General features: G+C 50.7%; 2 protein-coding genes across 2 annotated transcripts in view; one reads left to right on the forward strand and one right to left on the reverse strand.

Moving 5' to 3' along the window:
• C3H16orf70 (chromosome 3 C16orf70 homolog) overlaps nucleotides 1-7,074 on the forward strand; it is a 64,584-nt gene extending 57,510 nt beyond the window's left edge. The window contains exons 12-16 of the mRNA XM_036750762.1: nucleotides 650-693; nucleotides 1,920-1,963; nucleotides 2,727-2,785; nucleotides 3,720-3,792; nucleotides 5,158-7,074. Of these exons, the coding sequence (XP_036606657.1) occupies nucleotides 650-693; nucleotides 1,920-1,963; nucleotides 2,727-2,785; nucleotides 3,720-3,792; nucleotides 5,158-5,244 (307 nt within the window). The 3' untranslated portion in view covers nucleotides 5,245-7,074. The remainder of the gene's footprint in view (nucleotides 1-649; nucleotides 694-1,919; nucleotides 1,964-2,726; nucleotides 2,786-3,719; nucleotides 3,793-5,157) is intronic.
• Nucleotides 7,075-9,437: 2,363 nt separating this feature from the next.
• B3GNT9 (UDP-GlcNAc:betaGal beta-1,3-N-acetylglucosaminyltransferase 9) lies at nucleotides 9,438-12,075 on the reverse strand. Its single transcript, XM_036752547.1, has 2 exons — nucleotides 12,001-12,075; nucleotides 9,438-10,811 (listed from the first exon to the last, which is right to left on the reverse strand). The coding sequence occupies exon 2, from the start codon at nucleotides 10,758-10,760 to the stop codon at nucleotides 9,558-9,560; it is 1,203 nt and encodes a 400-aa protein (XP_036608442.1). The 5' UTR covers nucleotides 10,761-10,811; nucleotides 12,001-12,075; the 3' UTR covers nucleotides 9,438-9,557.
• Between the last annotated feature and the right edge of the window lie 677 nt (nucleotides 12,076-12,752).

Genomic DNA, 12,752 nt, shown 5'->3' on the forward strand with positions numbered 1-12,752 from the left:
CACTACATGAGGCTGCTGACGTAGGTGATATATCCACCTCCTGGGCCTCACCTGCTTTCCCTTTCACTTGAACTAAAAAATCTACCACCAGTTGCCATAGTAACTGGGCTCCTGGCATGAGCTGGCATAGCCCTGTTTTGTTGAATGGGTTTCCATTTCACCTTCATCATTAGTCTTTGATGGGAAGGTTTACATAGTGTTTCTTGATGGGCACTTGCTGGACCCCGGTTTGAGTACCGATGAAGCTTCATTGTAGTGTGCCACCACTGGTAAGCAGAACCAGGAGGACAACATCATCGTTTTTAAAAGGAACAATTTCGAAAGAATTAACACTAATTGACATGATTAACCATGATTCTAGAGGCCTAATGAAGAAGGATGCTGCCACCTCCTGACTGATATGCTGAATGAAACACATATTTATGGATGTGTTGGCTTGACTGTGCTTGTTTGCAACAAGAGTTTTGTTTTTCTTTCTTTTTCCCCAGTATAAAAATTGAGGAGAAATGAGAAGAAAAAAACATGCTTGATAATTAAAAAATAAATAAAATTTAATTTAAAAAAAAAAAAAACAATGTGCTGGTGATAGAAGGGCCTGGGCTCAGACAATCTGAGCTGTCTCCTTACTCTATGTGCCTTCCCTCTCCAGCTATCATCGCTGTGAGTTCAAGATCCCTCTCACCATCAAGAGAGGTAAGCAGCATTTCCTACCATCAACAGCAGACAGGAACACCTCCCACCTTCCCTTGGTGAGGCCCCAGGGACTTGTGGGAGGGAAGGATCATGGCTACCTAGCCCTTTAATTGGTATTCCTGGACAGATTTCCTTGGCCTTCAGACAACTTTCCCTGGTGCTCCACAACAGCAGAAATACATATTATAGAATGCATTAAGGAAAGGGGTGGTACAGGGCTTATCTCCATTTGTCAGATGAGAGATCTGATGCTTAGTGGGGGAGGTGGGGTGACTTTCCCTGAGTTAATTTGACTAGTAAGTAGAGCCAAGACTTGAACCACAGTCTTTGGAGTTCAAAATAAGTCCTTACCACTACTCCAAGATGCTATATGAATTTGTCTTTGCTGTGGGACAAAGGGGAAGCCAAAAAGGCAGGCCCAAGACTGTAGTAGCCTCCCCTTGCCAAAGCTCAGGAAAAGCCAGAGCTACCATGGTAGCTGCTTAGGAGAAGGGTTCTCTCCTCATTGGCAGGGGCAGTAATGCCCAGGGCTTTTTTCCCATGACTATATCACTGTGTAGCCTCTTGGGACAATAGTCATTGTTCCTCTTGAGCTTAGTTAACAGGGCTTCTCTTCCCAACCTCATTCCTTACCACCTCCATGTATTCGCTTAGCCCTACCCATTCCAGATAGCCTTCTGCCCTTTTACTTCCAAGTGGTCCCCCTGTGATGTGGAACTGAGCTAGATTCTGTTTCCACTGAGGCTCTGAGCCCTTCCCTATAGATTGTTGGCCCTTGGCCTTTGGGAAAGGAAGAGGCATACGTAGGGACCAGACCTTCGCCTCTCTACTGAAGAGCCTTATCTCCCACTCACCCCCACCCCCTGCCTTGGTATGGGCCAGGAGAGATGGGGCCTCCTGTCCAAGAGTCTCCCTGTAGCCATTTGTAAGGGATCTTCCCAGCTGGCCAGGGCTAGGGCAGGACTAAGCATGGGCTTGGGAAGGAAAAAGATGGTTAGCTATGTCCCAAACTCCTAGATGTCACAGACTTTATAACTGGAATGCACCTTAAGGATCACCTAGGAGAAAATGGAGGCCCAGATAAGGGGAAGTGACTTAGCCAATGTCCCATAGCTAGAGTGGCAAGTCTGACTCCCAATCTGCCCCACTAGGCTGCTGGAAACTAACTTGAAAACCAGTCCTTACTTGAGCTACTTCCCAATGGCCTATTTGTGTTCTTTCCTCAGAAAGTACTGATTGCCAGACTGAGACCTGCACAACCTATAGCAAGGTAAGCTCTCTTGGCCGGGCAGAACCAGGGGCCAACCTGTCGAGGGCTCTGGAGCCAGGCAGCTACAGACTCTGAGCAGGGACCTTGTGCCACTGAGCTCACCGTAGTTATGGACAGGTGACTAATCCCACTGGGTAAAGTGGAGCAGGAGTTTGGTTGCTGACCGTAGATACCCCTCCTTCCATCCTGATTTCAGCAATTTCTGCTAAAATCTTGCACAGTCAGAACATTTGGCCTCAAGTCTTAGCCTCTGTCCTGAGGTTTACTGGGTAGAGTCCCCAGGAACTGGCAAGTCCTCAACAGGGGTACCCTAATGTCATCGCCTAAGGAAGTCCAGACCTGAAATGACCAGAAAGAAGCATAGGGTCTCAAGATTCATAGACTTAGCAGTCCTGTGGGTGACTTTAGCAAGCATGCAAACTCCCTTGGTTTACAGAAGAAGAAACTGAGGTTAAAACAGGTGGCTTCATTATGGAGAAGGCACACACTGGTGCCTCCTGACTCCCAGTCCAGGGCACATCCCATCATGCCCCTGTGCTTCTGGACACTCTCAGCGTCTCCTGAGCTCTGCTTTAAGGCTGAACACAAAACTCCATGTTTGCCCATGTGCAGTTTGCTGTGGCTTCTCCAAACTCTTGGGCCATTGACTGGGCTCTGTAACTATGAGGAAGGTGTCAGGGCCCCAGGGTTATGGCAGCCTCCTATCTGGGCAGGACCAGGAAGGCTTCCCTGACCTCTGCCCTTTCCTGTTTCTGTGTTGCAGTGGGATAGTATCCAGGATCTCCTTGGGCATCCTGTGGAGAAGCCTGTTGTGCTTCACAGGTGAGGCCCCCTACTCCCCCTGCCCCCACTGGGCAGGCCCTGAGGCAGTTAGGTGTTACCTCATTTTCTCCCTCCTCTCACAGGAGAGCCCAGGGCCAGAAGCATCAAGCCAAGATAAACAGAACCAGCCCTGTTGGAAGAAATGTAAAGTGTGCATTGAAGTTAATGTCTTGCTCCTTCAACCAGGCCCCTCTTTTGATTGAGAACTGCACACCATCTAGTCCAAACTTAGGATTGTCTAGATAAGGAACTGAGGTTCAGATAGGTTAAATATCCGGCCTGGGGTCATGAAGGTAGTAACCAGAAGAGTATTTGGGGTCAGCTGATTCTGAATCAGGGCCGTTTCTACTGCTCCAGCTGCCTCACCATTCTCATGACTGCTGGTGATAGCAAATCAAGACTGTGAGGCCAGGTACCATATTTGGGCAGGCTCTAGCACAGCAACTTCTATAGGAAACATATGTAACTTGTACTAGCAGGTATTGACTTAATAAATCAGCTATTAAATCCACCCAAGAGTATCATCAACAAAAAGGCTCACACATGCTTCACCCCCCACCCCAACTTCTGTTAAAGGCTACCTCAGAAATTAATCTCAACCTGATTTGGATTTACCCTGGAGGAAGTTGAAGGAGTGCCATACAGTGTGACTTGCCCCCCATAGGAATGGCTGTAATATTGGGATTATGCCTCCTTCCCTTCCACCCTACCATTCATACATACATACATACATCAGAGGGCTGACCGTCTTCCCAAGCTTTCTTTTGGTGCTTCAAGATATCCCATCTCTTCCAGTGTCCATCCCATCTGTCTCTTCCCGAGGGTCAGTTTCCTGCCCTCCATTATCCCCAGATAAAGGTATCTTGGATTTTTGGATGCCTTCAGTGGATCTTTAATGCCTAAGCACTGTCCCTTTTGTCTCTTCCCTCTGAAGGTCATCTTCACCGAATAACACAAACCCATTTGGGTCAACATTTTGTTTTGGACTACAGAGAATGATCTTTGAGGTGAGCAAAACTGGCTTCCTTTTGCTTGATTGAAAATGGAGCTAAGAGGCTGGATTGAATGTTGAGTCTGGAGAGAGCTTTGTGTTGATGGGAGATTCACAGTATTTGAGTGTGGGATCTTATTTGAATAAAATGTAGCTCCTTATTCAGTTCCTGTTTATTCATTAAGTTCTGTAAGTTCCTTGAAGGTGAGGCCTATCTTTTACAACTTGGTAATTTTCAGGGCATAGCCTATCTCATGCAGCAGGGCTGTCCAACCTTAGGTTTGTATTGAAACAACAGACAATACATTTTGATTTGCCATTTTAGTGAGAGTTCTGGGGTAGCTGGGCTTCGTTTACTAAAGCATTCATATAAAATTCTATGCTTGTAGGCAGGCCGCATTTTGGACAGCCCTGTCATACAGAGTGTCCCTGATAAATGTTGAAGCCCTGATTGTATTTGTAAGGCTTTGTGCTCAGCACTGATCGATGAGAGAAGTGGTTTGGCCTCATGTCACTTACTCTGTTAGGTGGGTTTGCTTAGTAAATAATCGTTGATTTTACCCACCTGTTAATGGAGGTGATCAGGTGTTCAATTCAAGGTGCAGAATGAGACATGGCAGTTTTGCTTGACTATCCATATTTATTACAGGGATTTTTTTTCTTTTTAATGGAGGGGAGGTGGGAGAGAGAGGGAAAATTACATGTTGACTGGGAGGAAAAACCATAAAATAAAAGTTCATAAAAAATCCTTGTTGAATAAGACAAATTCCCTACCTCAGAGACCTAAAGTCCAGTGGGGAAAGATAAGATGTGTTTATTAGCCTTGTGGACAACTATACTACAAAGCCTAAGAACCTGTGATCCTGAATCTACCTGCCTTTCCATGTATGAGATTTAAGGACCATCTAGTCCAACGGTTCTTAACCAGGGATCCACAGACCCATAGATTTCAGGGAGCGAGCCTGTGAACTTAGAATTATTAACATTTTGATAGCTGTGTTTCAAAAATTGATTTCTTTTGCAATCTTATGCATTTTATGTATTGAAAACCCTTCTGAGGTGTTTGTAGCCTTCACCATTCTTCCAAAGGGGTCCATGACACAAGGTTAAGAATGCATGGTGTTATCCAGCCTCTTCCTTGTACAGATGAGTAGCGGGGTGGATTGAGCAGATTTACTGCAAAGACAGGCAGGTGGATTCAGGATCATGGGCTCTGAGGCTTTTTTAAGCTAGAAGACTATAGAGTATGAGAATTGAAAGGTCCCTTAGATCTTAGAGCTTAGTAGAGTCATACCTGTGCCAAGCCTGGGTGGTTGCCTGGTGGCATGCTAGTAGGTGGTACATGTGGGTGTGGCTCTGACCCTTACCTCTCCCCACCCAGGTCATGCAGAACAACCACATAGCGTCGGTGACCCTGTATGGCCCACCCAAGTCCAACACACACATGAGGACAGCAGAGCTCCCGTGAAGAACGGCCCTCCTCCTCAGCCCTCCCCAAGCCTGACCATACAGTGTGCCTTGACTTGCTGCCCCTTGTGGAGGAGGGAGCACTGATCGGGTTTTTCTTTCTTTTTCCCCTCCTGATGGCAGCTCAGAGCGGGTAGCCCTCGACTCTTCCTTAGATGTGGAAGCTGTGGTGAAGAAACTGAACTGAGTGGTCTGAGGGCCTGGTCAGCCCAGCCCCCAGGGGCAGGAAGGGGAGGGGGTGGGGCAGGCAGGTTGGCCCAGCTGCTGAGGGCACAAAGTGACTGCAAAGATTTAGAAGCACAAACTGAACTCTGAAGCACCTGGACACAGGTACCGACTCGTCTGTGTGTGTGTGTGTGGCCGTGTTGATGTAGTAGTCACATTTAAGAAAGCAAAGTTATATCTTCTTATACATAAAAACCTATATCTACATAGAGAGCATAGACGGTGGTTCTGGGGCCCCATGGGACAAGTGTGCATATATGTCCTGACTTCTGGCACCGTGGGAATCTCTGTGACTTTCAAACTACAAGCAAGTCGCATGTGCGTATTACTTGATTGTGACCTTTGCACTACATCCACTTTACTGACTTGATAACTAACTGCATTAACCCTGAAGAGGCTCTTCTGTGGCCTGGCCTGGCTGGCAGCCAGGGTAGGATCCCACTTAGATGCGCTTTAAAGCTTAGAAACACATCCTGAAGAGAAAGCGATCCCATTCTGTTTCCACTCCTCCCTTCCCCGTGGAAACCATCGTTGCTGGAATGGTGCATCTCTTCCATTGTTCCCCTTTTCTCTTTTGGTCTAAGTCAACCCTGCTCTTGGACAGTCTCCTCAATGGTTCTGGGACAACTTAGGGCTCCAGAGCTCGAGCCCCTACCACTAAGGAGGGGAAAGGGGAGAAATGAGGAGCTGCCCTCTTCTGGGCAGGTTTTCATCCTTCCATTCCTTCTGCATCTTTTATTTAATGCCAAAGTTTTCGCCAAAGACATCCTCTCCCTCTGTTACATTTCAGCATTCTGTGCAGTTTGTTCCCCTAACCCCTGTCTGAACAGGTCTCTAACCCAAGGACACTGACATGTTCTTCCAGCTGGGCCGGAGACGCTGCGTCGGGGAGTTGCAACGTCTCTTTGAGGAAAGTAGAGTCTCTGAAAATAACCCTTTCTAGGAGAGAAAAAAACAAATTGACAAGAAATGTATAATTTTATCCCATTTTTAATATTTTGATGTAGCAACTTGTGATACATAGACAACAATTTTGTGAGGTTTTTCAAATGTGTGTACAGATTTTTGTAAATAAGACGTTTTTGTAACTTTAACTCATGTACAGTATAATCCTAAATAGTTTACTGATGAATGAGAAAGCAGACCAGTATCTAATGTGTTTGGATCCAGGACCAGGAGCAGGGGGAACACTGCTGTGTGGGGATGGGGTGGGGTGGGGGGAATCCGTTACCATGTTTCATGTGTGTGTGTATATATGTGTGTGTGTGTGCGCGCGCGCGCACAAGAGAGAGATCTCTGTTACCGTGTCTTCTTCCCATGGGTTGTGATGTTCTAGACTGTTTGACTGAAACCACAGTTGGGAATCCACCTGCTGAGGGCCAAGGAAAGAAAGGACTATTAGGAGCTACCTCTCTTATAGATGACCCTTGCCAGCTTCCCCGCCTGCCCTGCCATCCCTCCTCGACTTCTGATTGCCTTTGTTCTGTGGCCCCTGTACATTCCCCAGCGGTGCATGTGTCCTGAAAGGCTAATAAAGCAGAGCTCTCCCTCAGGCACTGGCTGATGGCACAGCACGGTGACTGCGTGTGATTGCTTTTTGCTCACATCCTTTTGGTCGCTTTCTGGGTATGGAATCACAGTGGTCCCCTGGGAGCACTTGGGAAGGCAGATTCTTTCACCTGCCAGAAACTTGGCTCAGTTGGGATTCCTGTACCCCAGTGTCTTCAGGTGCATGAAGGTCAGTGGACACCACCTTCCCAGGAGGGGGTACTCCGTCCCTCTTGATGTGGATGGCGGCCAGAGTTGTGAGTCTTTTTTTGCCTTGTCTCTTAGCTGTGAAGTTTCCCCATGCTCCACCATCATATCACTTTAGCTCCCCAAGTCCCCAGCAAACTTGTCTGCTTGTTGTGGGCTGATTCATCTATTCTAAGTTTCTCACACCATAGATAGTGTTGGCCCTCAGACCATACAAATCAGCCCATCCATCTCCCACCTTGGGAGAACTGTTCTAGCCCAGCTTCCTCCCCTCCCCAAGCTAGACAGTGACTGTGCCAAGCTCTCATCCTGGAGTCCAGATCACCAGTGGCAAGAAAAGTACCGGGTCTGTCAGTTGATGAAGGTTCTGGACATTTCTCCATGAGCCTGCAGACTCCGAAGATTCTGAGACAATTTTCAGTTTAATAAACTAATTAAATGACTACTCAGGGTGCTGGGAGGGGCAGACAGGGTGGAGAGGATGGGGACTCAGAGGGAAAGCAAACTCAGACCCTGCCCTAAAATAAAAGAGGGTTGGGGGGAATGCTGGTACTGACCCTAGGAGCTGGAAGAGAACTTTTTTCTGAGAACTGCTGGCCCATTTCACAGATGGGAAACGACAGGGCCAAGACATTGTGATGCAATAGGAAGAACACTTGGTTTAGAGTCCAGAGACCTGGCTTTTATTGCCTGTGCAGTTCCTTAGCAACTTGTGTCAAGTTGGGCAAATTAACCTCTCTGGACCACTTTAAATGTCCTTAAATCTGTGGTGCCATTATATTCCATGATACCTGGTCCTGATTCTTGCAGGAAGTTGTCCTGAATATGGTGGCTCCCTCTAGGAACAATCTACTTGGAGGTATGATTGTTATATTACCCAGAATAAGGCCAGTAGAATGGATGGGGAGAGGGCAGGTAGGTTCATGTATTCCAAAGCCTGTACAAGGATTTGGGGATTGTCAATCAAGAAGCTTTCATAAGCACTGACTATGTGCCAGGCACTTGGTTAAGTGCCCTAGATATGAAGAAAAATCAAAAAGAAGCCGTGCTTCCAAAGAGGAAGGTGATGCCCAAATGGAAGAGATGCCCATAAAAGGCTGCTCAAGCTTAGCAGAGGGAGGGTAACCTTCGAGGGAATGGCACTCGCCCTGGAAGGAGTGAGCAGTATCTCCCTTCTGTTTGACCAAATTCTCCGTCTAAGTCACTGCAAATTTGAGTCTTACATGTAGTCAGAAAGGATGGTAGCAGATGCTGGGGGAAAAAAAAACTAACTAAACCCTGGTAACGAGTGTTAGGATTGGAAGCTGAAGACAAATTAAACCCTCTCCATTCACAACCCCCCAAATGTACAGAAGCACCTCTCTATACACAGGAGCAAGCCTGAGCAGCAGGCTACCTCATCCAGGCTGGATTCTTTCATTGTTGCTGGCCTGTTGCTGGTGAGGGACCTGACACTGCTTGGGAGGACAGCTGAGAAGGCATTGGAGAGGTAAAGTATAGGCCAAGAGAGAGAGAGATGGGGTGTGGAAAGGCAGAGGACTTAACTTCTTTCCCTCCATCAGACAGGCAGAGGGCAGGAGGGGATCCCCTCAAACTCAGAGAACAGCCTGGATTGGTGGCCCTGTGCACCAAAAGCTGCCCTGGATGCACTCTATGACTGGCTCATGGCCTGGACTCGGGATCTGGAGCCAACTCTGCAGTCCAGGACTTGAGAAGCCGGACCTGTGTGAAGCCATTGTGCAATCCAGGGTGGGCCAAGTATGAAAGTTAAATTCCCCTGCCCAAAGATCCTTTCCAGAAAGCTTAGCCCAGGCCAAACAAGGCTGTAACTAGTGGGAGCAGAACTCCCCTAATTGTTGCCTGAAGGATGTTTAGGACTTCTTTAAACTCTTATGCCTTAATTCAGTTAAATACTCCTTGGTGGGAATGGAATGGGGTTCCACGTACCCTGGTGCCTTCCTGTCCTTTGGATTTAATGTGTATGTTATTCATACCTATAAGAGCACACTTTGTGAATGTGAGATCTTTGAAGGAAGGGACCAGTTGGCTTTTTGTATCTCCAGTGCTTCGGATATAGACACTTAAATACTTGATGGGTTGACAGATGGTGAAAATTGGTATCAAAAAACGTTTTCCTTCTGCCCTGCTAACATGTAAGTACCAGATAATTAAAAATGTGCTCGTTACCCGCAAGCAAAGGATTTAGAGCTAGAAGGGCCTTCATTTTACCGGCAAGGAAATAAGGCCCAGGAATGTTACCAGCAGCAGGGCTGGGAGGAACCCCGCTTATTTTCCCACTTTGCCCTTGCTCCGGTCCCACGCCTGGCTCGGCAGCTAGGAGCCCCAGCGGAAGGGCTTTGGGGCCGTGCGGCTTCGAGCGCAGTCGGGCCCTGGCACCGCGTGCAGCATCTGCCACATGAGCCAGATGTCGGCTGCTGACAGCCCGTGCACGAGCACGAGCTCCCGGTAGAAACAGGGGTCGAAGGTGCGCAGGTGCGGGGCGGCCGAGGGCTGGGCTATGCCAAAGGTGCGGAACGCCTGGTGAGCCTCGGGTGCCAGGCGGAGGCGCTGCAGGCACATGCCGAGGAAGACGTCGTCGATGGGGAAAAGCTCCACCTGGGTACAGGCGGCTGCCAACCTTCGGAGCGTGGCCCCGGACAGCACGAAGCCCCCGCCTCCCGCGTACGCTGGGTAGGCGCCCAGCCCGTACACGCCCTCGGGGATATAGTATTTGCTGTCCCGAGCGCGAATGGGCCGCGCCTGCAGGATCACGTCACCGGCCAGAAGGTCCTGGGATGGGTCCCGTGTAGCTACGAACTCCAGCAGGTTCTCCACGTGCACGAACACGTCATCATCGCCCTTGAACACGAAGCGCACGTCAGGGCAAAAGGTGGATGCCCAGTCCAGGAAGTGGATTTCCTTTAGGGTTAGGTTGAAGAAAGTGTCATCAAAGGCCCAGAGCAGGATATCCCCATAGGCGCGACCCTCGGCCCGCAGCAGGCCCTCCTGGGCCTGCGCCCCGGCCCCGGCCAGGCCCCGAGGGATGCCCAACAGGAAAACCCTGCGCACCCGCGCCCCACGCACGTGCCCTTCGGCACCCCAGGTCTTTCTCACGACCTCCCTCCGCTCGAAGTCCGCAGCCACGGACTTGACAGCGATCAGCAAGTCTGGCCCCGGGCCCCCTGGAAGCCCCCTACACTTATGCGGCTGATTGATGAGGAGCGGGAAGCGTCTCTTGTCCTTGTCCTGCAGGTAACGCCGAAAGTCGAAGGGCCCCGAGGGCGTCGGCGGCGCCGGCGTGTCCACCTCATAGACCGGGTGCTCAGCCCTGGCAGCTGGGAAGGCGCGCACCACCTCTGGCCCCCAGCCAGAGCGTGTGGGTAAGGGCCGCGGAGCTGGGACAGTGACCATCCTGGCCTGTGCGCTGGACAGGCTGGCCGCGGGGGCCTCTTGCTCCCGCTGCGAGTAAAGAAGCAAACAGAGCGCGGTGGCCAGGAGCAGGGTGAGCGCAGCGTCCGCCTTCCGCCTCAGCCTCATGGTCTTGGCCCCCCAGAGCCTAGGTCAAGAGCCCCCGCCTCTGGTGACCGCCTGCGGGGAGAGAAAGTGAGGGCACAGCTAGCGGAGCCACGGGAAGAGGGGGCCTCCTTTGACTCCTTTCGGCATGGAGAAGGGCTGTCTCGCCCCTGCCCACCTGCGAGGCCCAGGGAAAGGGAGTGAGGATGCATAGTTCACTCTGTCCTGGAATAAAGTGCCGCCCTCAGCTACCAACCCCTAAACCACCCTACCCCACCCCTCACTACGGCTGCCCGGAGCTGCTTCCATTTGGCTTGGACATGGAGCCCTGGAGTGACTGGTTGTGAGTGGCCCGCAGATCCACACCCACACAGGTGCTCTCAACCTGAGGCTTCCAGGCACTGGAAAGCCTAAGACCGGCACTGGGGCAGAAGTAGCGAAGGGGCAAACTCCCTTTGAATGAATCCTTTTGAAGAAGCTGAAAGGAGCAACCCACCCATTCCCTGAATCTTTGAGTGTGTGGGTCAGCGAGCCCCCAACAAACAAGGGGGGAAGAGATGAACTTCAGTGAGGAACTATGACTGGGTTAATGACTGGTTCCTTTTAGGGATAATGTGAAACACCCCCCCACACACCACCCCCACCCCCACGCCTGCACGGTGGCTACACCAACCCCTACCTCCCCCTCTCTTCATTTCCTGGGCTTTTCATGGGTCCCATTGAAGTCTCAGTAAGCTGTATTCCTCACCCCCTCCCTCAATCCTAGCTCCAGGAAAGAATACACCAGCCCAGGAAGATACAGGCCTGACCCACTCTTGAAGTCTTCATCCCTTCTTCCCCGTTCCCTCCTCCATAAAAATAATGATCTCTCGAGCCCTCCCCACGGGCTCTGACAGTTCACGGTCAGAAAGTCCAGCCCAGGCTCCAGTCTGTCCCTCCTGGTATGTTCCTAGGCTCACCACTTTGGGACTCGAGCCCCACGTAGCTAGGCTCTTAGTTTCTAAGAAAGACAAGTCTGGAGAGGTTAGAGACGGGGCGGGGGTGGGGGTCTGACCCTTCCCGGGTTAATAACAGAAACAAGATTGAACCACAGTCACCACCAACTTTCCTCTTCCCGCCGCCACCCAGCATCAAGACTGCCTTCCTTCCAGACTTGGCAAACCGCTGCCCTTGCATTCCTTAACTCTGCAGTTGCCTGGGATCCCCAGAGACTGAAACAGCCCGGCCAGGGCCCCGCCGACCCTGTCCTGTCCTGGGTACTCACCAGCGCATTCACGTCAGGCTCAAGAGCCAGGACCGGGCCACTGAGCTTCGCTTGGCCGCCCCCGGGACACCCGCGGCTCCTTCTGCCTCCGGCATCTGGGTCGCCGGGGACGGGCATGCGGAGCCCGGGCAACCCCAGCGCCTAGCTGGGGCCTGCGAGTGCAACGTTGGCAGGGGAAGAACCCGGGGCAGGGGAGGGGAGGGGAAGCAAAGGGGCCAGCTGCTGCTGCGTCACGTGGCGCCAGCAGATGTGCGGTCCTGGGGTTGGGGGAGGCTGAGAGAGACCAGCTGGAGGGAGGGCCCTCTGTTCTGCTCTTTAGTTCACTTAACTGTCTGCGAGCAAGAGCTCGGGAAGACTGACTGCCGAGCCTTTGCAAGGCGGGAGAAGCGAAGAGCCCGATGTTTCAGCCTTCCTCTTTCCCTCTGACCAACTGCCTGGTTTGGCCCTTAGCACAGATGAAGACAACCAAGCACTAGTGTGTGCCACACTTCAAAGTGTGCAAAGACACTAGGTCTTGGTGGGAGTTGGAAGGCCGAGGTTCCAGTTTTGCCTCGGTGGCTGTGTGACCTTAGGTAAGTTATTTTCCCTCTGGAAAAAAAAAGGAAAAGGCAGGAAGGGAATAAGGAAATTTTCACTGTCTCCCTTGAGGGGTAGGGTGTTATGAGGAAAGCACGTTGGATACTTACATTAACGCTATTATATTACTATTACTCAGAGAAGTTAAGGGAAGATGGTCAGAGAAGGAGGACCAT

This window comes from Trichosurus vulpecula, chromosome 3 (assembly GCF_011100635.1).
Source record: "Trichosurus vulpecula isolate mTriVul1 chromosome 3, mTriVul1.pri, whole genome shotgun sequence".
Classification (NCBI taxonomy): domain Eukaryota; kingdom Metazoa; phylum Chordata; class Mammalia; order Diprotodontia; family Phalangeridae; genus Trichosurus; species Trichosurus vulpecula.